Source organism: Ranitomeya variabilis, chromosome 4 (assembly GCF_051348905.1).
Source record: "Ranitomeya variabilis isolate aRanVar5 chromosome 4, aRanVar5.hap1, whole genome shotgun sequence".
Lineage (NCBI taxonomy): Eukaryota > Metazoa > Chordata > Amphibia > Anura > Dendrobatidae > Ranitomeya > Ranitomeya variabilis.
Genome location: NC_135235.1, coordinates 91299443 through 91323470, shown reverse-complemented (window position 1 = coordinate 91323470; position 24028 = coordinate 91299443). Strand labels below are relative to the sequence as shown.

At 42.2% G+C, this 24028-nt stretch overlaps 2 protein-coding genes across 5 annotated transcripts in view; one reads left to right on the top strand and one right to left on the bottom strand.

Annotated features, from left to right (window-relative positions):
- Positions 1-24028, top strand: part of SGMS1 (sphingomyelin synthase 1) — a 339516-nt gene that overhangs the window by 68213 nt on the left and 247275 nt on the right. The window lies entirely within an intron of this gene.
- On the bottom strand, positions 748-3255 carry LOC143768440 (uncharacterized). Its single transcript, XM_077257113.1, has 3 exons — positions 3206-3255; positions 2875-3089; positions 748-2473 (listed from the first exon to the last, which is right to left on the bottom strand). The coding sequence occupies exons 2-3, from the start codon at positions 3068-3070 to the stop codon at positions 1866-1868; spliced, it is 804 nt and encodes a 267-aa protein (XP_077113228.1). The 5' UTR covers positions 3071-3089; positions 3206-3255; the 3' UTR covers positions 748-1865.

Sequence of the window (24028 nt, the reverse complement as noted above, 5' to 3'; positions counted from 1 at the left end):
TGGGCAATATACTACATGGCTGGGCAATACACTACGTCACTGGGCAATATACTACGTGGCTGGGCAATATACTACGTCACTGGGCAATATACTATGTGGCTGGGCAATATACTACGTGGCTGGGCAATATACTACGTCACTGGGCAATATACTACGTGGCTGGGCAATATACTACGTCACTGGGCAATATACTACGTGGCTGGGCAATATACTACGTGGCTAGGCTATATACTACATGGCTGGGCAATATACTACGTGGCTGGGCTATATACTATGTGGCTGGGCTATATACTACGTGGCTGTTCTATATACTACGTGGCTGGGCTATATACTACGTGGCTGGGCTATATACTACGTGGCTGGGCTATATACTACGTGGCTGGGCTATATATTACGTGGCTGGGCAATATACTACGTCGCTGGGCAATATACTACGTGTCTGGCCAATATACTACGTGGGCATGCATATTCTAGAATACCCGATGCGTTAGAAGCGGGCCACCATCTAGTTTCTTTAACACTAGGACTACTGGACTCGTGACCCCGCCTAGAACTACTGAAAGGAGTCATTTTGACTCCTTGCTTGTTTTCGTTTATTTTTAGAGTTTCATTTGTGGTTATTTATTAATAATTATATTTTTTGTAATGTATTATTATTGTCAGATCCAACAGTAATGCTTTTGATTGTTTTTTTTTCTGCTTTTCTTATTTTTCTACAGAAAATAACAATAATATAATAGACGTTTTTCAAACTTTTTTTTTATTCAAGTGCACACATATAAACAACAACTGAAGAACAAAAAGCAGAGAAAATGTAGGTGGAGGAGCATAAAAATGAAAATATGGCGCAGAATTCACCTTCTAAACATTTGGTGTTTCGCATTTTAGGCATTGCCTTTGATTTATGGCAGTACATTGCCCACACAAAGACTTACCACAAGTCTTACAATTGCCGACAGATCTATTTTTCTTGCACTTTTCTTTGATCTGGCAAAATTTTGCTTGAACCATCACTTCTGAACATGTAGAAACTTGGGACGTGGAACCCTTTTCCCTATCTGTGACATAAGGACCACTCAACTCTCTGGTGGGTAATCTCCTTGAATATTATACATGCATTTATACCCGCAAAGTCTAAGGCATTTTCAAATGCATGAACAGGCCATCTCCTTGTGGATGTTCGTGTGGTATATTTTCGTGCCATCTGATCCACTACATCTCCTCCATATTTTGTTCCATTGTAAAACTTTACCGTTTCTGGAGTTTTTTTTAGCGGAATCAGACGCAACAACAACATCTGGATGGACGGAACTCAAAATGACAACATTTTTGTTGGGCTTTCCTTGATATACTGTAAGTGTAAAATTGTCTTCATTTCTAAACACTTTAGTGTTGTACAATTCCTCTTTCATGGATTTTATTTCTTTAGGCACTTCTCGCCTTATCTTATTCAATGTTCCCACGATGGTTGTTCCTTTGCTTTTTAGCTGTTTAGCTAATTTTACTGAAGTAAAATAATTATCGGTTGTAACATTGCGACCTTTTTTCAAAAACGGGTCCAATAACTTCATTACCACATGGTCAGCTAAACGGTCCTCAGCACGGCGTGTGTCATCTTTGCCTAGATAAGGGAAGCCATTTGCCAGATATTTGCTCTCCTTATCAACAGCTAGCCAATATTTGTGGCCATATTTATCTGGTTTGGAAGGCATGTACTGCGTGAATGGACACCTAGTTTTGCTTGGGAAAAGTTGCTCATCCACCGTTATGTATGGGCCAGGTTTGTAACACGCAATACAATTTGCAATAAACCTGTCCCACACAGTAGAAAATAGAGCAAACTTGTCCGTTTGCAGTCTCTCCGATCAAGTAGATTTCTCATCAAATCTGAGAAACCTCATAATTTCAACAAAGCGGTCCCTAGACATTGTCGCTTTGCAAAACGGTATTCCCCAGTCATTACACCAAATACTGCTAATCGAGTGACGGTTCGTGCCAGATATTCCACGAGCATAGAATATCGCAATGAATGCATCTAGCTCCTCATCAGATAGAGTAAACTGTAAATTATTGTTCCTGCATGCTTCTGCAAGCGTACAGTTCTTTATATGTGTCAATATATATGAATCAAAAAATAAACGCCATGCGCTCAAAGGACTATCGATAATGATATTTCTTCTGGCGTATCCTGTAGGGCCAGGTGCTTCTCGAAGAATATTTTGGCTGTCACGCCTACCAGGCAAGTGTTGTCCAATTTCAACAGGTTTCCATTGAATACCATCCGCTGAAACTAGTATTCCTTCAGATTCGCCTTCTCTGGTGTTTGTTGTTGCATTACCTTCGCCGCCATCGTTATCTGTTGTTCTTTCATTTCTGGGACGTTTTGCTGATTTTTTCTGTCCACGACCAGGAGGATGGTCACGAGGCAACATAACTGCATGAGCCCGATCCCCAGTTGATGTGCTTGGAATATCTGGAAAAAAGTTGATGAATATTTAGAATTTTTGTTTTGTAAGGGTCCGTGCACACTGGCTGGATTAGCGGCGGAATATCCGACCGGATATTCTCACCACAATCCGGCCCGTACCTGCCCGCTCAGGTACAGAGCGGAGTTTCATACCTGAAGCTCCGCTCCGAACCCCGGGCTGGAGCCGCTGTCTGGGACGGAGCCGCGCTCGCGCGTAAGCAAGCGCTGCTCTGTCCCTGACAGCGGCTCCAGCCCGGGGTTCGGAGCGGAGCTTCAGGCATGAGCGGGCAGGTATGGCCTGTATTGCGGCAAGAATATCCAGATGGCTATTCAGCCAGAATTCTGCTAGTGTGCACAGGCCCTAACTCAGTGTGTGGAAGAACAAATAAATACACATAACTACTTACCTTCTGGATTTGTTCCTTCTGAGTCTTCAGATTCACTTGATATGTTCTGAGGAATGAAATCTTCATCACTGTCAGAATCAAATACATGTTCCTGCAATTCGGATTCCGATTCATCCTCCGGTATGGATTGCAAAGTAGCCAGAATATCCTGAGGCTTTATCAAACGTCTTCTCTCCATATTCCTCACAAATTCCATAATTCTATATAGTTCCCTGCTGAAAAATAGAAATGAAATGAAAACTAAAAGAAATAATAACTGTTCTGCCACCTTCAAAAGTAGGTGGGCTGAATCAGTTGACAGACAGCTAAACTATTTCATAACAATTCATACCTGTATGAGTCTTCAGAGCTCGTATGTCTGCGTCTGTTCTCTTTGTCTCTTCAGCTGAACTGAAAGTAAAGTTACTATCCAGAATACTGTCTCCTGCTAGGACCTTAGAAAAACACCACCCTTCATTAGCATACGATAAGAGCCTAGAGTAAACAAGCTATTTTGTTCAGCATTACACAGTAATACAAGCAGGTAAAACACAAGGAAAATGTGAAAAGTTGACATGTAAATTGAACTACATCTATATGAACATCAGGGTAAATAAGACAGAGTGAAAAAATTATGCACAAAACTTTATAGCAACATTTAGTGACAAAAGGACCTCAAAATATAGTAGGGAGTCAAAATGACTCCCTTCAGTAGTTCTTGGTAAATTTTGAAAAAAACGCGCACATTTTTTACCAAAATTATTTATTCTCACAAAATCTTTTTTCACATCATATTTGAGGAAAAGTCACCGAGTTTCAAGCCGGAATTCTGAAAAATGTAGTCACAGAAGAGAAATAAAAAACGAAAGGAGTCAAAATGACTCCATCAGTAGTTCTAGTGTTAAAACTTAATTGGGGTTGCTTATCCAGCACCTGGACTACCCTGCGTTGCAACCTTTCAATAATTTTTCTCTGGTGCCATGCTTAGTTTGGCACACAATGCAAAGACTGAATCAACTTCTCCCCTTTCTTTTTTTTTTTTTACCTGATTTCAGGTGTGATTTTGATATTGCCCACACCTGTTACTTGCCACAGGTTAGATTGAACGAGCATCACATGCTTGAAACAAGTCATCTGTGGCTCATCTTTCTTTGCAGAGCCTATAAAGCTGAAGTGTCCACAGTCTTGGTTGACAGGCTGCAGATGTGATGTCACAACTATAGTGATCACTGAGCTCAGTGGTGATGCCTATGTTATGTGCATGTGACCACTGAGCCCAGTATTTGACTGCAGCGATCACGTTCTGCAATTGCTGATTTGAAGGGGTATATGGGGTGTTTGAAGAATACAGCTGCCTGATGCGTTTACTGATTTGTTTGGAGTCCCAGTGGACATGTCACCTCTGCCTGCTGCCTATAAAGCTTTGTAGATGTTTAGGCAATTCATTAGTAAGCCTGAAGGACTCCGTGATGAGAGAGGATCTTCTGGCTCAATATGGCTGCCTCTGCTTGGTGTCCTCCAGGCACGCTGTGGGGATTGGTACGTATGCGATCCATCTGCCAGGATCTGCCTGTCCTGCTCGTCCTCCAGGCTTCAGTCGCTCTTTAATATATTTGATGTTGAACATATAAGCTCCTCTGAATTAGGCTCCGTATCAGTACAGGCCCTGGGGCCTTTTGTATAGACGGGCTGCATTTAATAATGAACTATCTCTGATTCTATCTGTTCCTCCTCTGGCTGATCTGGGATATTATCTCTGGATAAGCTGGCTTTGAGGCTTTTGTATATACCGTATTTTATATTAAAAAACTAACATGTTTCGAGGCTCGTCTGCTGTTCCTCCTGGCTAATATTTGTATTTCCTAATTAATTCAAGTTAATTTTTCCCTCGGTGATTGCATATTTGAACACTACACTGTGGCAAGATAAGGGGTCCTGTATGTGTGTACAATAGGTGGTAAATGCGCTGCTTGACAGGCATCGCTGGTCTTTCCTTCGCACCCACCATCCCAAGCGGGACTGATCTTTATTCAGAGATTCTGTGTACTCTCATGTATTATTCAGGTTTCATTCTTTAAAGGAGTATTCCCATCGACCAGTGTCATTGCAGCGCTTTCATGATGCTACCGGTACACAGAAATGAGTTTTATATTTTCTAACTATATGGCATACATATTTGCCTTATTCCTGTTTGATGAGAAGGTCCTTATTCTTCTGGTTAGCGGATTGTGGGTGCACAAAGATTTTTTTCATACAGTATGACCAATAATGAATCATTATACTGATACCTGTGACATCAAAGTTTCCAATTTCTGCCCTATTCTTGTTCACTTTGTGGGTGAGAGTAGGCTAGTTTCAGTTTTGCTAAGTAGCACCTAGCCGTGACAGTACAGGGCAGCGGATGTGTGTCTGGGGCCCTCGCTGCCATTCTCCTGGGTCTACATTTACCTGCATATTCACAGTAGGCCTCATTCAGCATTATTGGGCCGGCTGTGATTTTCTTGGATCTATAGACTTGTAGAGGTGACTTTTGATCCACTGTTTAGTTAAAATATAGATAGTCCACAAAAAAAATATGTGAGCAAACCCACAGATGACAATGCGTATGTGTGTCTGTGAAAAAAATGGATAAAACTCCAACGTGAAGACCAGATGTCTGAATGAGGCCTAAGGCACAGACATATGCAGAACACACACAAAATGCACACATGCTAATAAACTACACACATATTCACACCTAAGCATAGCACAAACCTGCACACATAGCACATGCATAGACTCCATTTTTGTGATGCACTTGTTCACACTACTAGAAGGTTTTTGTTGTCTTTCTACATTAATAGTCAGGCCTTAATATTCTTATTTTTATGTAAGCTTCATTAGGTGAGGTATTGTTTTCAGGGCTGTGGAGTCGGCTCCTCAAGGAACCTTTCGCCAAACATGCATGTATGCGTTTTGTATTAGCTTTTGTTATGGGTTAAATGGAGAAAGGGAAAACAGATCAATCATACCATTTTTTTTTATAAGCCGTAACTGTTATCAATAAATATGGTGAATGTATTGTACAGGTTGGTACACTTCTAACACTTAAATGTATTTAAAGCACCACTCCAATGTGTTCTTTTTTATTTTTTATTTCACTGCTGGAGTGCTATCACTAATGTATGTTGCCTGTAGTAATATACCTATCAGCGGCCCTCATTTTCTGTTCTCTGCACCGTTCTGGTCTTCGGCAGTTTGTGATTTGCCTGATTGCTCCAGTGTGTGCTGGGCGAGCTGGAGGTCACTTCTTAATGTGAGTCTATGAGAGCTAGAATGTCGACTTTAATTGAGAGCTTGTGACCGTTACCTCTACCTTCCGGTCAGATGGTCTGGTCACAAGATGGCGAAGCAGAACCGGAGCGGTCCTGAAAAGAGCAGAAAACTCCAGCTGGTCAGTATAATACTAGGGGCATTGTAGCATTGTAAATTTATTGGTGTTACCACTCCAGTGGTGAAATAAAAAAGAAAACTCTGGAGTGGTGCTTTAATGATTTGTGATGTTTATTTTTAAAGGCATATTAAAATGGTGATTATTATAAAGTTTTTTTGTCATTTGGGGGGCAAAAAATCAACAATTATCTTAGACCTAATATACAGGTATAAGCAATGTAACTCTGTTTACCAGTACAATATGCCTATAAAGAAGAAGATACCCTTTAGAGTTTTAGTCCCAGGACAGACCATGCTTTCAGAAAACTAAACCATAAAGCATCTACTGAGCAAATAGTGAAAATAAAGCACACATAGGCACTTACTGATGACAAGCAGCAATGCTACAAAGCTATGCTATCATCATCAATCTTATGAGGCCCACCTCCGCTATGTGTCCCTGTAGAGCTGCACATGTGATATGTGGCCCATGTGATATGTACATGTATATCTGCACATGTGATATGAGGCCCATGTGATATGTACATGTATATCTGCACATGTGATATGTGGCCCATGTGATATGTACATGTATATCTGCACATGTGATATGTACATGTATATATGCACATGTGATATAAGGCCCATGTGATATGTACATGTATATATGCACATGTGATATGAGGCCCATGTGATATGTACATGTATATATGCACATGTGATACGAGGCCCATGTGATATGTACATGTATATATGCGCATGTGATATGTGGCCCATGTGATATGTACATGTATATCTGCACATGTGATATGAGGCCCATGTGATATGTACATGTATATATGCACATGTGATACGAGGCCCAGCTCCCCTATGTGTCCCTGTAGAGCTGCACATGTGATATGTGGCCTATGTGATATGTACATGTATATCTGCACATGTGATATGAGGCCCATGTGATATGTACATGTATATCTGCACGCGTGATATGAGACCCATGTGATATGTACATGTATATCTGCACATGTGATATGAGGCCCATGTGATATGTACATGTATATATGCACATGTGATATGAGGCCCATGTGATATGTACATGTATATCTGCACATGTGATATGAGGCCCATGTGATATGTACATGTATATATGCACATGTGATACGAGGCCCAGCTCCCCTATGTGTCCCTGTAGAGCTGCACATGTGATATGTGGCCTATGTGATATGTACATGTATATCTGCACATGTGATATGAGGCCCATGTGATATGTACATGTATATCTGCACACGTGATATGAGACCCATGTGATATGTACATGTATATCTGCACATGTGATATGAGGCCCATGTGATATGTACATGTATATATGCACATGTGATATGAGGCCCATGTGATATGTACATGTATATCTGCACATGTGATGAGGCCCATGTGATATGTACATGTATATATGCACATTTGATATGAGGCCCATGTGATATGTACATGTATATATGCACATGTGATATGTACATGTATATATGCACATGTGATATGTGGCCCATGTGATATGTACATGTATATCTGCACATGTGATATGAGGCCCATGTGATATGTACATGTATATCTGCACATGTGATATGAGGCCCATGTGATATGTACATGTATATCTGCACATGTGATATGTGGCCCATGTGATATGGACATGTATATCTGCACATGTGATATGAGGCCCATGTGATATGTACATGTATATATGCACACTAGACTGTGGCCCGATTCTAACGCATCGGGTATTCTAGAATATGCATGTCCCCGTAGTATATGGACAATGATGATTCCAGAATTCGCGGCAGACTGTGCCCGTCGCTGATTGGTCGAGGCAACCTTTATGACATCATCGTCGCCATGGCAACCATTATGACATCTACGTCGATACTGTGCCCGTCGCTGATTGGTCGAGGCCTGGCGGCCTTGACCAATCAGAGACGCGGGATTTCCATTATGACATCATCGTCGCCATGTTGTGCCCTTCGCTGATTGGTCGAGGCCTGGCGGCCTCGACCAATCAGAGACGCGGGATTTCCAAGACAGACAGACACAGATGGAAAAACCCTTAGACAATTATATATATAGATGTGATATGAGGCCCATGTGATATGTACATGTATATCTGCACATGTGATATGTGGCCCATGTGATATGTACATGTATATCTGCACGTGATATGAGGCCCATGTGATATGTACATGTATATATGCACATGTGATATGTGGCCTATGTGATATGTACATGTATATCTGCACATGTGATATGAGGCCCATGTGATATGTACATGTATATATGCACATGTGATATGTGGCCCATGTGATATGTACATGTATATATGCACATGTGATATGAGGCCCATGTGATATGTACATGTATATCTGCACATGTGATATGAGGCCCATGTGATATGTACATGTATATCTGCACATGTGATATGAGGCCCATGTGATATGTACATGTATATATGCACATGTGATATGAGGCCCATGTGATATGTACATGTATATATGCACATGTGATATGTACATGTATATCTGCACATGTGATATGTGGCCCATGTGATATGTACATGTATATCTGTACATGTGATATGAGGCCCATGTGATATGTACATGTATATCTTCACATGTGATATGAGGCCCATGTGATATGTACATGTATATATGCACATGTGATATGAGGCCCATGTGATATGTACATGTATATATGCACATGTGATATGTGGCCCATGTGATATGTACATGTATATCTGCACATGTGATATGAGGCCCATGTGATATGTACATGTATATATGCACATGTGATATGAGGCCCATGTGATATGTACATGTATATATGCACATGTGATATGAGGCCCATGTGATATGTACATGTATATATGCACATGTGATATGTGGCCCATGTGATATGTACATGTATATCTGCACATGTGATATGAGGCCCATGTGATATGTACATGTATATCTGCACATGGGATATGAGGCCCATGTGATATGTACATGTATATCTGCACATGTGATATGAGGCCCATGTGATATGTACATGTATATCTGCACATGTGATATGAGGCCCATGTGATATGAGGCCCATGCGATATGTACATGTATATCTGCACATGTGATATGAGGCCCATGTGATATGTACATGTATATATGCACATGTGATATGAGGCCCATGTGATATGTACATGTATATATGCACATGTGATATGTGGCCCATGTGATATGTACATGTATATCTGCACATGTGATATGTGGCCCATGTGATATGTACATGTATATATGCACATGTGATATGAGGCCCAGCTCCCCTATGTGTCCCTGTAGAGCTGCACATGATATGTGTCCCTGAGAGGTGTGCCCAGTGTGAACAAGCCTACAGATCTGCAGACTGTTACTGGCCCGTGTTTGTGTGAGCTTTACCTTGGGACGATAGGAGTTTGCTGTGCGCCTATGTCAGCACTAATAATACAGGTTAGCAGTGGTAGGCTACTTTCACACATCAGTTTTTTGCCGCCAGGCAGGATCCGGCGAATTTTCAAAAAAACAAATCCGTTGCAAATTGTGCATAACTGATGTAACGGATTTGTTTTTTTTTCTGGATCCGTTTTTTTTTTTTTTTTTAATTAACCCTGGGATAGATTTTGGACTTCCTGTTCCTGGGGAAAAAAAGAGCGAGAGATTGATTTGCGGCGGCCGGATTCATCTTTTCACATCTCAGTTTCATCGTTTATCGCTGGAAACGTCGCTGGGCGTTTTTTCGCCGGACAGAAAAAATGTACGTTTTCTGTACGTGTTCTCCGTCCGCCGGAACCAGCTTTTTTGACGTATCCGGAAAAACTGGATGAAACGTGTGGCCATCAGGCACAATCCGGCACTAATACAACTCTATGAGAAAAAAACGGATCCGGCGGACAAAAACACCTGGATCCGTTTTATTCAAAACTTGCCAGATTGTACCTGACGGCAAAACCTGATGTGTGAAAGTAGCCTACATGTTGCTCATTTACTTGCTAGGTGTCTTTTGGTGCAATGTGATTAGCGTCTCTCCATTGCTCCGCAGTGTAGCGTTTGCTCAGTGTGATGCGCGTACACAATTATTCTAAAGAACGAGTGTTTCAAGTGAAACATTCCTTACAGTTTCCCCAATTAGAAATTGGCATAAACTTATAAATCATCGCCCAATTTTCCCTACCAACGTTCTCTTAGATCTCTTTTAAATGTGCCAATAAAATAAATCTACCATTAAAATGAACTGCCTGTGTATTCCGTTAAGATACAGCGCTGTCATTTTATTTTCTCACTTGGCACTGTTGAATCGTAGGAGCGAGAGTTGGGTGGCCGCCAAAATAATTTCCCAAACGGCCACAGACACGACAGTACAAAAAGAGATAAATATCTCATCCCTGCTGAAGATCCCCAGAGAGGGTTAACATTGTTCCGGGTGGTCATTTTTTTAAGCATCCGCTCCCGATAATGGGAAAGGAAAATGATATTTGGATTAACAGAAATAAGCAAATTTTTACCAGGATGGGGGGGAAACAAGCAGCTTTACATTTGTGATCAAGAAGTTTAGGGCTTGTATAGGAGGAGCTGCATATGTCAGATGCCGTTAATAATTTAGAGATCTTGTAATTAACGGTGTTGTTTAACCTGATCTCGCGAGTGTGGATGAAATGTCATCGCTTTACTTTCCTTATCTTGTGCAGTTAGACAGTGATGCTATTTTACATCCCTGAGCTTAGCGGTAGACTGTCACATGGTTGGGACCCCCCAGCCCCACCGCGGTTATGTTTTTGTCCTTCTGGCTCATAGTTATTGTTAATGGTTGTGTGTTGCACTCTTACCTTTGTGTTGCCAGATTAATATTGATTATTTGCATTTATAAGCCAATTCATGTGTTTTACCTGGTGCTCATCCAGATGCAAGGCAGAAAAGACCACAAGTATGTGCATCGCTGTACAAGGGGTCCTTGAGGAAGGGAGGCCCAGCTGCTGTGGGCTTTGTTTCATCTACGGACCTACTGCCTGAAAGCAGTCCCAGTTCACCGACCTCTTCTCTTCCAAAGACACAGTACAATGGAGAGCAGCCTTCCTCCAGATATCGGACTGCACTCAGTAGATGGCTCTACTACAGGTGCTTCTCACTAAATTAGAGTATCATCAGAAAGTTACCGTATTTTATTTCAGTTCTTCAAGTTTCACTTTTTGTATTGAAGAAGTGAAATAAACTTTTTCATGATATTCTAATTTAGTGAGAAGCACTTGTAAGTTTTAAACATTTTATTTGTATTTTCTCACTTGCTGGCCTTACCTGGGACTCGGACTCAGGAGCAGTAAGATCAGCAGAGAGCCACAAGCTGCACTGTTATGGATGAAAAATTACTATATTTAAGGTTGTGTTCACCCTTGTGATTTTCAGCATGTTTTACCCATGTTAATGACTGGGGGAGGGAAGCATAAAAAATGCATGCGAAAACACATGCTTTGCGCAGTGTTTTTCCTGCTAAGAGACATGTTTTTGGCGTAGAAATGTTTACAGCAAATACTTAACATATGCTCATATCCTAAGGATCCAAATGATATTTTGTTATAGACATATTGTACAGGGACATAGAGGTGAAGGTCTACAATAAAAAAAACCTGGAGAGAGAGTCAAATATGTATGTTTTCTCATTTATTTGTTTTACTCACTTATATAGTATAACACCATTAATTCCACAGCATTTACAGACATTATCATCCCTGTCCCCACTGGGGCTCACAATCTAGATTCCCTACTATGTCTGTGGAGTGTGGGAGGAAACCCACGAAAACATGGAGAGAACATACAAACTCTTCAGTGTTACTGAAAAATTACAAACTCTTCAGTGTTTCTATTACCGTATATTGCAACATCAACTAATAATCACATATTTTTACATCATGTTACATATACTGAAATGTATGTGTGCATACAGTTAGGTCCATATATATTTGGACAGAGACAACATTTTTCTAATTTTGGTTATAGACATTACCACAATGAATTTTAAGCAAAACAATTCAGATGCAGTTGAAGTTCAGACTTTCAGCTTTCATTTGAGGGTATCCACATTAAAATTGGATGAAGGGTTTAGGAGCTTCAGCTCCTTAACATGTGAAACCCTGTTTTTAAAGGGACCAAAAGTAATTGGACATTTGACTCCAAGGTTATTTCATGGACAGTTGTGGGCAATCCCTTCGTTATGTCATTCTCAATTAAGCAGATAAAAGGCCTGGAGATGATTTGAGGTGCGGTGCTTGCATTTGGAAGGTTTTGCTGTGAAGTAAACATGCGGTCAAAGGAGCTCTCCATGCAGGTGAAACAAGCCATCCTAAAGCTGCGAAAACAGAAAAAACTCATCCGAGAAATTGCTACAATATTAGGAGTGGCACAATCTACAGTTTGGTACATCCTGAGAAAGAAAGAAAGCACTGGTGAACTCATCAATGCAAAAAGACTTGGGCGCCCACGGAAGACAACAGTGGTGGATGATGGCAGAATAATCTCCATGGTGAAGAGAAACCCCTTCACAACAGCCAACCAAGTAAACAACACTCTCCAGGAGGTCGGCGTATCAATATCCAAATCTACCATAAAGAGAAGACTGCATGAAAGTAAATACAGAGGGTTCACTGCATGGTGCAAGCCACTCATAAGCATCAAGAATAAAAAGGCTAGACTGGACTTTGCTAAAAAAAAATCTAAAAAGCCAGCACAGTTCTGGAAGAACATTCTTTGGACAGATGAAACCAAGATCAACCTCTACCAGAATGATGGAAAGAGAAAAGTATGGCGAAGGCGTGGTACAGCTCATGATCCAAAGCATACCACATCATCTGTAAAACACGGCGGAGGCAGTGTGATGGCTTGGGCATGCATGGCTGCCAGTGGCACTGGGTCACTAGTGTTTATTGATGATGTGACACAGGACAGAAGCAGACGAATTAATTCTGAGGTATTCAGAGACATACTGTGTGCTCAGATCCAGCCAAATGCAGCCAAACTGATTGGTCGTTGCTTCATACTACAGATGGATAATGACCCAAAACATAAAGCCAAAGCAACCCAGGAGTTTATTAAAGCAAAGAAGTAGAATATTCTTGAATGGCCAAGTCAGTCACCTGATCTCAACCCAATTGAGCATGCATTTCACTTGTTAAAGACTAAACTTCAGACAGAAAGGCCCACAAGCAAACAGCAACTGAAAACCACCGCAGTGAAGGCCTGGCAGAGCATCAAAAAGGAGGAAACACAGCGTCTGGTGATGTCCATGAGTTCAAGACTTCAGGCAGTCATTGCCAACAAAGGGTTTTCAACCAAGTACTAAAAATGAACATTTTATTTAAAATTATTGAATCTGTCCAATTATTTTTGGTCCCTTTAAAAACAGGGTGGCACATGTTAAGGAGCTGAAACTCCTAAACCCTTCATCCAATTTTAATGTGGATGCCCTCAAATGAAAGCTGAAAGTCTGAACTTCAACTGCATCTGAATTGTTTTGTTTATATATATATATATATATATATATATATATATATATAGATAGATAGATAGATAGATAGATAGATAGATAGATATAAACATTTTCTGCCCATTTTAACAAGTGCACCACAAAAATGTCCGTGTATATGTGTTATGTATATGTGTGTATGTTATATATGGGTGTATGTGCTATGTATATGGAGCAGGTGTACAGTATTGACGCATGTATTTTTTATATAAACAGGCGTGGCGTAATGGAGGACTGTCATATGTTCAGCACAGGTTCCCTTCATTGTCATGGTCCACCCCTGTTCAGATGGCACTGCCATGTGCATTGAATTTGTAGGGTGGCCTACAGAGCCCTTATCATTATTTATTTTTCTGACATGGGTTTTGATGAGGTTCTGCTTCTTTTATAGTATGGTTTGGTACAGAGCATGCAGTCATTCTTTTATGGATTCGCATAGAATCTGTGATAGAAATAATGATTACCTTCAGATTTCTATAGATGTTCTTTTAATATATCTGTGCCTCCACAAGAAACTATATTACAGTCATGTATACGAGCTCTTGGGAGGGAGGAAAAGCATTTCTGGATTTGAGTGAATGGTATAAGATTTACAATTTGTACTTAAAGTAAACCTGTCAGCAGTTTTGGCCGATATAAGATGCGGCCACCGCCATTCGTGGCTGATATACAGCGTTGTATAATGCTGTAAAGAAAAAACCAGTCCTGAAAGATAAGAAAACAAAGTTTTATTATACTCACCCGGGGAAGGGGGGGCGGTCCGGTCCGAGGGTTGTCGCAGGTCCGAGTCCGGCGCCTCCCATCTTTATGCGATGCCGCCCTCCTGTTGCTTCATGGCTCTCTGGCATCGTGCTCCTGAACGCCCTCCCCTGAGTTTATCTTAGGGGGGTCGCATGAGAACACAGCCCCCAATTTTTATATTTGATGGTTTGATACAACCCCAGTTTTATAAAGGTAATGGTGTTTTAAGGTGGTAAACAATAAAGGGTTAATATGTTTTCTCTCAGTCAGCTGTGCGAGGCACGAGCAGGTTCTAACCAGTTTTTACAGGTTCATTTTCTGTGTTCTTCCCGCAATTTTGCGGCATCCTGATTGGCTAACAAGTTTTGTGAGGGAAGAAATTTGTTTATATAACCAGCTGTTTCCTGGGTCCTGTCATCAGTCGACCACAAGAAGATTTGAAGATAGGAAGACTGAAGATGGAAGCATTGATGGAACAGCTGATGAGGAGGGCTGAAGAGGAGGGTGGCGCCGAGTGGTTACAGAGCTGCTTGGCTTTAAAACCTGCTATATTACCTACCTCCGGTCCGGAGGTTCTTGCAGCTGGTGACCCTCGGCCTCCGCTCTCTCCCGCTGCCCCTCTTGTGTCCCCAGCACCTCAGCAAGCATCTCGCAGCTCCGTGAGGAACCGCCAGCAGAAGAGATCCCGATCACCGCCGCCATCTTTGAGAGCGTCTGACAGGAACCGCGGTGCCAGGAACAGGAACAGGAAGCCGCCGCAGCCGAATTCTCGCAGCCCAGTGCGAGAGCTTGTCGGCGGCCATAAAGCAACGCTGCCGACGTCATCTTCGGCCGCCTCCTCTGCCGCAGTTAGCCGAGGAAGCTGTACAGCTGTGGCGGGCGGCGGCGACGTTGGCAAGGATCCATCTAGCCCTCACACCCATAAAAGAGGTGCGAGGGCCCAGGGAGTTCCAGCACCTGGAGCGCATCTGCCTAGAAGTGCATCAGTAAGAAGAACAAGTGCCGCTGGCGCTGCAGCGGCGGCCTGGAGATCTGGATCACCCGGCTCAGATGAAATGGAGGATTTCCCCCCGCAGCAGCATTCGCCCTCTAACATGGGCTTGAGTGCTTCTGCTCCATTGGACCAGGACCAAACGGATAGGGGTGAGATTTTAAATTTGCCTCTATCTGTCCCCTCTTTTGATTTAAAAGCTATTGTAAGGGATACTGTTATTGATTATCTTTCCAAAGGGTCTCCTTCTAAAACTCTCAATTCACCTGCTTCACAATGTGTTGCAGATAAGGTTAATATTATACATAAACCGGGTTTGCCTGAGGTGTTTTTAAAGGAGTCCCTTACATGTGAGGTGTCACCGCTTGGATTCCATCTGAGCTCTTCTCTTAAAGAGCAGATTTGGAATCAGGATTATGTTGACATCTTTTCATTATTGCCTTCTGTCAGAGATCAGCAGCATAGATACGAGAAGAGAGACGAGCAGGAGGATAAAAAGAAATATTCTTATACAAAATCGTTCAATAATTGGCTCCAGGCATTCTCTATCTATGCTGCAGTTCTTGGAGAGAAATTCCCTAACCTATGTTCAGGCCTCTTTCAACATTTGGATTCCATTTTAGAGGCCTATAGAAATTTTGGGGGCATGGCATGGCTTATATATGATGAATCCTTCAGACAGAAGCTAGCCATGCACCCCAATCTAGCTTGGGGCAAGAAAGACATAGGTCTATGGATTAATTTAATGTTACCTCAAAAATTCCCTTCATCCAGACAAGGCGTGGCTGCTCCTACAAAAAAAGGAGTTTGTTTTGCGTTCAATGAAAGCAATTGTAAGTGGGCGTCAAATTGCCGTTTTCGGCATGAATGCTCCTTTTGCGGAAACAGCCACCCCATGTTCAAATGTTACAAAAAGCAGCTTCAGTCTGGACAGCAAGGGCCCCCTAAGGAACCAGTTTCAAAGGGCCTCGACTCCAGTGAAATTACAAAACATGGTTCCATGGCTCGAGGCATTTCCAAATCAGGAGATTAGCGCAATGATTTTTCGCGGTTTTTACTTTGGATTTTTTGTTCCACAGTTTAAAGGGGTCGGTTGCGTTTTAGTCCGAAATTTACCGTCAGCTTCTGTATTCCCTTTAATTGTGAAAGAAAAAATCTTTAAAGAACTGGAAACGGGTAGGGTAGCTGGCCCCTTTGATTCACCCCCCTTTTTAAATTTCAGGATCTCCCCGCTTGGGGTAGTTCCAAAAAAAGAGCCAGGCTCCTTTCGTTTAATACACCATCTATCGTATCCTAAAGGGGCCTCTCTCAATGACGAATTTGACCCTACTTTATGCTCGGTTAAGTATTCTTCTTTTGACGAGGCTATTTCGATCTTACAAAAATTCGGTAGTAATGCTATGATGGCTAAGTCGGACATAAAATCAGCCTTTAGACTTTTACCAGTGAACCCAGACGGATTCAATTCCCTCGGTTTTTACTTCAACGATAAATTCTTTTTTGATAAATGCCTCCCCATGGGTTTTTCGTTGTCATGTTATTATTTTGAATCATTTTCTTCATTTTTACATTGGGTGGTCCAGTTTTCCCTTTCAGATGGTGGGGTTCTTCATTATTTGGACGACTTCCTTTTTATAGGCCCCGGCAGTTCAAACATTTGTAGCTCCCTTCTGGATAGGTTCCTAAAAATTTGTCACCATTTTGGCGTTCCTATCGCCACAGAAAAAACTGTTTCCCCCTGCACTTCGTTGGAATTTTTAGGCATTCATATTAACTCGGCTGACATGACTTGTTCCCTGCCATCTGACAAAATTTCAAAAATATGCTCTTTAATCAAACTATTCCTGTTAAAGGAAACGGTTACCCTTAAAGAGCTTCAATCTCTTTTGGGTATGCTAAATTTTGCGCTTAAAATCATTCCTATGGGTCGCGTTTTCTCTAAACGGCTTTATGAATTGACATCTGGCCAGTCTTCTCCTCATGCCCAAATTCAGTTGAACAGAGAGGTCAAGGATGATTTGGGGATTTGGCTTAGATTTTTATCAGACTTTAACGGTAGAAATGTATGGCAAACCCCTTTCACCTTCGCTGACGACCTGGGTCTGTCTATTTTTGCTCATGAACAGTTAGGCTTGGGCCTTTCTCTAGCTTCTCTTTGGGCCTTTGAGCAATGGCCCCAGTCATGGGTGGCTAGCAAGGCCATTAAGAACCCATCCTTTTTGGACTTGTTTTCCATTTTCTTAGCCGTCAATCTCTGGGGTTTTCATCTCTCTAACAAACGGATTATGTTTCGCTCTGAAAAACATAATCTGGTTTTCATGCTGAACACCCTCTCATCTAAAAATAAACAGTGTGGTACCATCCTGAGACATCTTACTCTGGTGTGTTTAAAATTCAACATCTGGTTGAAGGCTGTTTTTTCTAACGATGCTAATATTTATAATGCACAGTTTATTTGTCACCGCCAGGCGTATCGTCATTTGGATCAAGCTACAGAAGAAGTCACGGGAAGAGCATTTTGTCCTCTACAGTTATGGGACCTGATTCAGGTCTAATCCAACATTTTGTAAAGAATGCTTTGGCGAATAGAACTTGGGCCGATTACTCGGCCGCTTGGAAGTTATGGGTTAATTTTTGCCTAATACATAGTTACCCCTTTAACGAGTCTGATCAAGCTGTTGCTTTACATTTTTTGGAACAGTTAGTTAAGAATGGTTCATCTCATTCAACCATATCTAAGAATTTAGCTGGTATCTCATTTTTTCTTAAAGTTTCTGGCAAAAAACCCTTAACTGAGTATTTTTTAGTGAAGCAGTTTATGAAAGGTTTTACAAAATCTAATTTTTCTCCGGATCGTCGCCGCCCAATATCAGTTAATATTTTAAGAGACATTTGTCTTGCTCTTTTTTCGGTTTGCGACGATCAATTTGAGGCGTTTCTTTTTTCCACTGCCTTTTCCTTTTCATTTTTTGCAGCTTTGCGTGTTTCGGAAGTCGTTTCTTTGAATAAAACCTCCCCATCGGGTTTGTTTTTTGAGAATGTTCAATTACGAGATCGCCAATTGCATCTATTTATTAATAGATTTAAGACGGATCAGCTGGGCAGGGGGTGTTCTCTAAAGCTAAATTCGGTTTCGGATTCAGTTGTTTGTCCAGTTTTTAACGCGTCTAGATGGTTGGAACATCGGCCTAACTCTGTTGGCCCATTTTTCATACATAAGAATGGACAACCCGCGACGGTGTTTCAGTTTAATTTTGTCCTTAAGAAAGCATTAAAGCATTTAAATTTAGAGGGCCAGAATTTTTCTTCTCATTCGTTCCGCATTGGTGCGGCCACAGAGGCGGCAAAATTAGGCCTGAGTGAATCCATTATAAAAAGAATTGGTAGATGGGATTCGAACCGCTTTAAGTTGTATGTCCGACCAGATTTATATTATCATTAACATGTTATTCATTCCTAGGTACCCTCACAGTATGGATCATCGGACATTCCTTTATTCATTGGGCAGAGAAGAGGGCTACAGTGAGATGCTATACGCAGAATTTATCGTTTGATAGTTCTTCTTTGCAAATTTTCTGGCATAGCAAGAGAGGGATGGTTTGGCAGAACTTAAATTTTGAATTGCATAGACTAGCGGAGAGAAGACGCCATCCTAATCTAGTCATCTTTCACTTAGGTGGTAATGATATAGGCAAAGTAGGTACTCTGGATCTGTTAGCATCTATTAAAAGGGATATGTGTTCTCTTAAGACTGAATTTTTCGATACAACTTTTGTTTTTTCTGAGATTGTTCCCAGATTTTTATGACTTCTTCCTAATACTCGTTTTTTGGAGCGTGTCAGAAAAAGGGTTAACAGGGCGATGCAAAAATGTATGCCTTTGATTCACGGTTTTTCCTTTAGGCATTCCAATCTTGAAGATTCTGTCCCGGGGTTATATAGGAGGGATTGGATTCATTTGTCGGATATTGGCCTGGATATCTTTAATTTAGATCTTCAGGCCATTATTGAGCTTTGGCTGTGGCGTTTGGGAAGGGGGGCCATTCCTCAATGAGGATTGGCGTTTGGGAAAATCGCCCGGATTCGGGTGGATTTGGACAGTTCATGGTCAGTTGGTATTCAAGTATGGGAAAATTTTTATAAAGATTTATTTGGTTATAATTTATTTAAATTATTATTCATGTTACTCAAAAAATAAACGTCACGGCCAAGAAAATATTTATTCCAAAACTTATATCTTGTGTCCTTGTTTTTATTTACCGTCAATAGTGGGGCTTGTGTTATCATGCGCAGGCGCACTTATCTGCCTTGTTGAGGGCAGAGTAAAGTACTGCAGTGCGCAGGCATCGGGAACGTTTTTTGTTGACAAATAGTTTACAAAAACCACTTGTGAAGAACCCCATAAGCTATAATGGATACATGTTCTATCCATGAGAAAAGGACATCTGAGGGAGGCCTGAAGGGAGCCTGTCATTTTGTGCATGCAGTCCAATCTGTAGAGAAAGAGAAGCTGAGCAGAGTTATATTTGGGTTTGTTAGAAAAGATTCAGTGTAACGTCTAATTGAAATCCTTGGTGTTTGTATGCCTGAGTCCCATGGGTGGTCCTACTCTTAATAGTTATCTGTGCATGCACAGTCATACAGGAAACACCGTCAGTCACTGATAGAACCGTCCACCACTGGACTCAGGCACATCAACACCAGAGATTTACTGAATAAAATACAAGTTTTACTGTACATTTTTCCACAGAGATTTATATCAATCCAACCAACTCCCCCTGTGTAATAACAGCCAGCCTGCGGGTTCCCTTTAAGCATTTACTTTATACTAATTTTCCAGTCTGTTGCAATTATATAAAATATTGCTGTTGTCTTTACACCTAAAGGCAGCTAAAGTATATATACAGGAAAGTGGAGTCATTACCATATGATGTCTCAGAGGAGATCTCATTTATATGCATAAATAAATGTGTAGTCAGTATAAAGGACTGAGACATGACTTATTCCTTCCAAAGACCATACTGAAGAGCAGGGGACACTCATTACTGGTGGAAGAAAGGAGATTCTGGAAGCTAAATAGGAAAGGGTTCTTTACAGTTAGGGCATTCCACAGTCTGTCTGCTCTACCACACGAGGTAGTAATGGCCGACACTATATCAGCTTTTAAAAAAGGGCTGGATGCTTTCCTCAGTACACTTTTTCAACATATGTAACTATATATGGCAATCCTGCATATACCATATTTTTCGGACTATAAGACACTCCGAACTGTAAGACACACCCAAAATTTGGGGGAAGAAAATAGGGCAAAAATGTTTTTATAAAATGGGTGTCCATCTTAAAGTCCGAATGTATCTCACCTGGGGGGCAGTAGCGGTGAAGTGTGGTCACAGGAGGCATGGTCCCTTTCTTATTAGGCTGTGGTAGCAGAAGTGGGGTAATGCTGCCGACCCTGGGTGGGAGAAGCCGGTGCCCCAGCTGTGTGATGCAGTGGGCCTCTGGGTGGGAGAAGCCGGTGCCCCAGCTGTGTGATACAGTGGGCCTCTGGGTGGGAGAAGCAGGTGCCCCAGCTGTGTGATACTGTGGGCCTCTCGGTGGGAGAAGCCGGTGCCCCAGCTGTGTGATACTGTGGGCCTCTGGGTGGGAGAAGCCGGTGCCCCAGCTGTGTGATGCAGTGGGCCTCTGGGTGGGAGAAGCAGGGTGCCCCAGCTGTGTGATGCAGTGGGCCTCTGGGTGGGAGAAGCAGGTGCCCCAGCTGTGTGATGCAGTGGGCCTCTGGGTGGGAGAAGCAGGGTGCCCCAGCTGTGTGATGCAGTGGGCCTCTGGGTGGGAGAAGCAGGGTGCCCCAGCTGTGTGATGCAGTGGGCCTCTGGGTGGGAGAAGCAGGTGCCCCAGCTGTGTGATGCAGTGGGCCTCTGGGTGGGAGAAGCAGGTGCCCCAGCTGTGTGATGCAGTGGGCCTCTGGGTGGGAGAAGCAGGGTGCCACAGCTGTGTGATGCAGTGGGCCTCTGGGTCGGAGAAGCAGGTGCCCCAGCTGTGTGATGCAGTGGGCCTCTGGGTGGGAGAAGCAGGGTGCCCCAGCTGTGTGATGCAGTGGGCCTCTCGGTGGGAGAAGCCGGTGCCCCAGCTGTGTGATACTGTGGGCCTCTGGGTGGGAGAAGTGGGTGCCCCAGAGGTGTGATTCTGCGAGCCTCTGGCCACCATTTTGGGCAGATTATGATCTCAGATGCCTGAGATCCCAGTCTGTGCATGCGCCGCCTCCGGGAGTCCACAGCTTCGGGAGCAATGCACTCCACCCTGCCTCACCACCGACATCGGGCCGCAGCATTGGACCACTTCTGCCGCTGCCGGCTTTCTGAGGAAGGGACCCTGCCTCCAGTGATCCCGCTCCACCATGGCTGCAACCCCCCGATAAGCTGCATTTGCCCTATAAGATGCACCCCCCATTTAACCCCCACATTTTGTGGAAAAAAGTGTGTCTTATAGTCCGAACAATAAGGTAAATAATGTGAATGGGGAGAATTCCAGCATCACAGTCTTCAGTAAAACCATAAGTTTATTCTAAATGACCTTTTAATATTTTGAATAAATTTATTGGTTTATTGAAGATTTTTGACGCTGGAATCCTAGTCCATTCCGGTTATCTCCCCACGTTTCCGTGCTTCGGATCTTCTCACTGGGTAAGCCGACTTCCTTTACTATTTTTTCTACATATAACTGAGTATTGCTACAATGAGTTAGGTCGCACTCAGACACCATGTTTTTTATGGTCTGTATTAAGAAAAAGATGGAGACATGCCATGCTGTGGCTTATTTTATGAACTGAACTTGCCCATTCAAGTGAATGGGTCAGTGAAAAAAAAAAACACTAAATATTCTAAGAAAAACTTGTGAAACGTCCGATTTTTTTTCTAATGGGAAAAACAGACTACATACATATGATTTAAATAGACACACTGATTAAAACAAAATGAAGCTCATCACACAGTTCTGGTATAACTCTGGGGTTTAATAAGTCACTGAGTGATAATTTTTCTAATCGCTTTCTGCTAGACTTGCAAATAAAGCGTTTCAGGGAGATCTGTGTTTTTTTTTTCTTTTACATAGATTGGGCCTCAGTTATTAAAATCGTCTAACGTTAACCCTGTCATTGTTGCCTATGGCAACCAATCAGATCACTGCTTTCATTTCTCCATAGCAGCTCAAGAAATAAAAGCGGATCTGTGATTGGTCGTTATGGGCAACAAAGACAGTCTCACTGTTAGGCCCACTGTCATTAAACTGAATTTGTCACAGTGGATCGATAGAATTGCTAGGCTCCGTCTTATTTCCTAGCCCGTGCTCTTTGAAATGGTTGAGCTCAGTTCTGAAAAATGAACCGAGTATTTCTAATATGCATGATAGGGTCTGAATTTTAATTTCTGAGCATTAAGCTAAGATTATCTTTTGGAGGACCCAAGCTGGTAAAGCTGTCACAAAGATTCTTTTGTTATTGAACTTTTCAACTCTCTTGCAAAGCCAAAATCAATACGAAGTACATACAAGGAAGTCTTTGTTTATTAGTCTGACATGTTGAATATGAAAGTCCAAGTCTGCCGCACGCCAGGTGCCAAGCTACCTATGGAGACGTCACACCCGCGGCTCATTTTACTTATGGAATCCATTAGGACCAGTCCACACTTAGCGGCCCAAAATGCGCTGACTTGCAATTTTACCACCTCTGTTTTCAGATTGACTGTTAGTGTCCATACAGTTATCAATCTGCAATAAAACCAAATGTTGGTATGATTTTTGTTTGCATTATGGTTGATACTTCTGGATCTACCCTTAAAGGAGTTGTCCACTTCTGGAGAACCCCAGATTAATCAATTCAGGACCCAAATTAAAATAGAAACAACGGACGCCTCCTGCAACCAGTGTTGTTGGCACCTGCCTTTATGACGTGAATAATCTAGGGCGGACAACCCCTTTAAGATCGAGAGAAGGGGATGAGCAGAGAGCTGTTAGAACGGAGCAAGAGGTTTGACAGATTAGCAGATTATTTGTAGATCAGCCAGCCGTATGGATAGAATGTGCAGGCACTCTAACAGCAAAATGGTAGAACATTGTTAATAAAGACTATTTAGAAAATGTTTTTATTTTGCATTTAGAAAATAAATGAACAGGTGTACATAGCCTTTAAAAAGGTTTTTACTCTATCCCCCTGCTGCAGTTTCTTTAAAAAACAAATAAACTAGCTTTACTTGCCCTTTTTGGGTCCAGCACTGAGTTTCCACCACTCCTGAGGTGTCTGTTGCCTGCAGAACTAACGGCGCGTTGACAGTGCTGTAGTGAAAAAGTGAGCTCAGAGGCTTGTGCCTTCAGGAAGAACCGCTGCGGTCAGTTATTGGCTGCAGTGCTGTCGATAGGATATCAGCACTGAAGACAATAACAAGGAGGAGGCGACTGAGCCTCAGCGACGGACCGGAGAAGA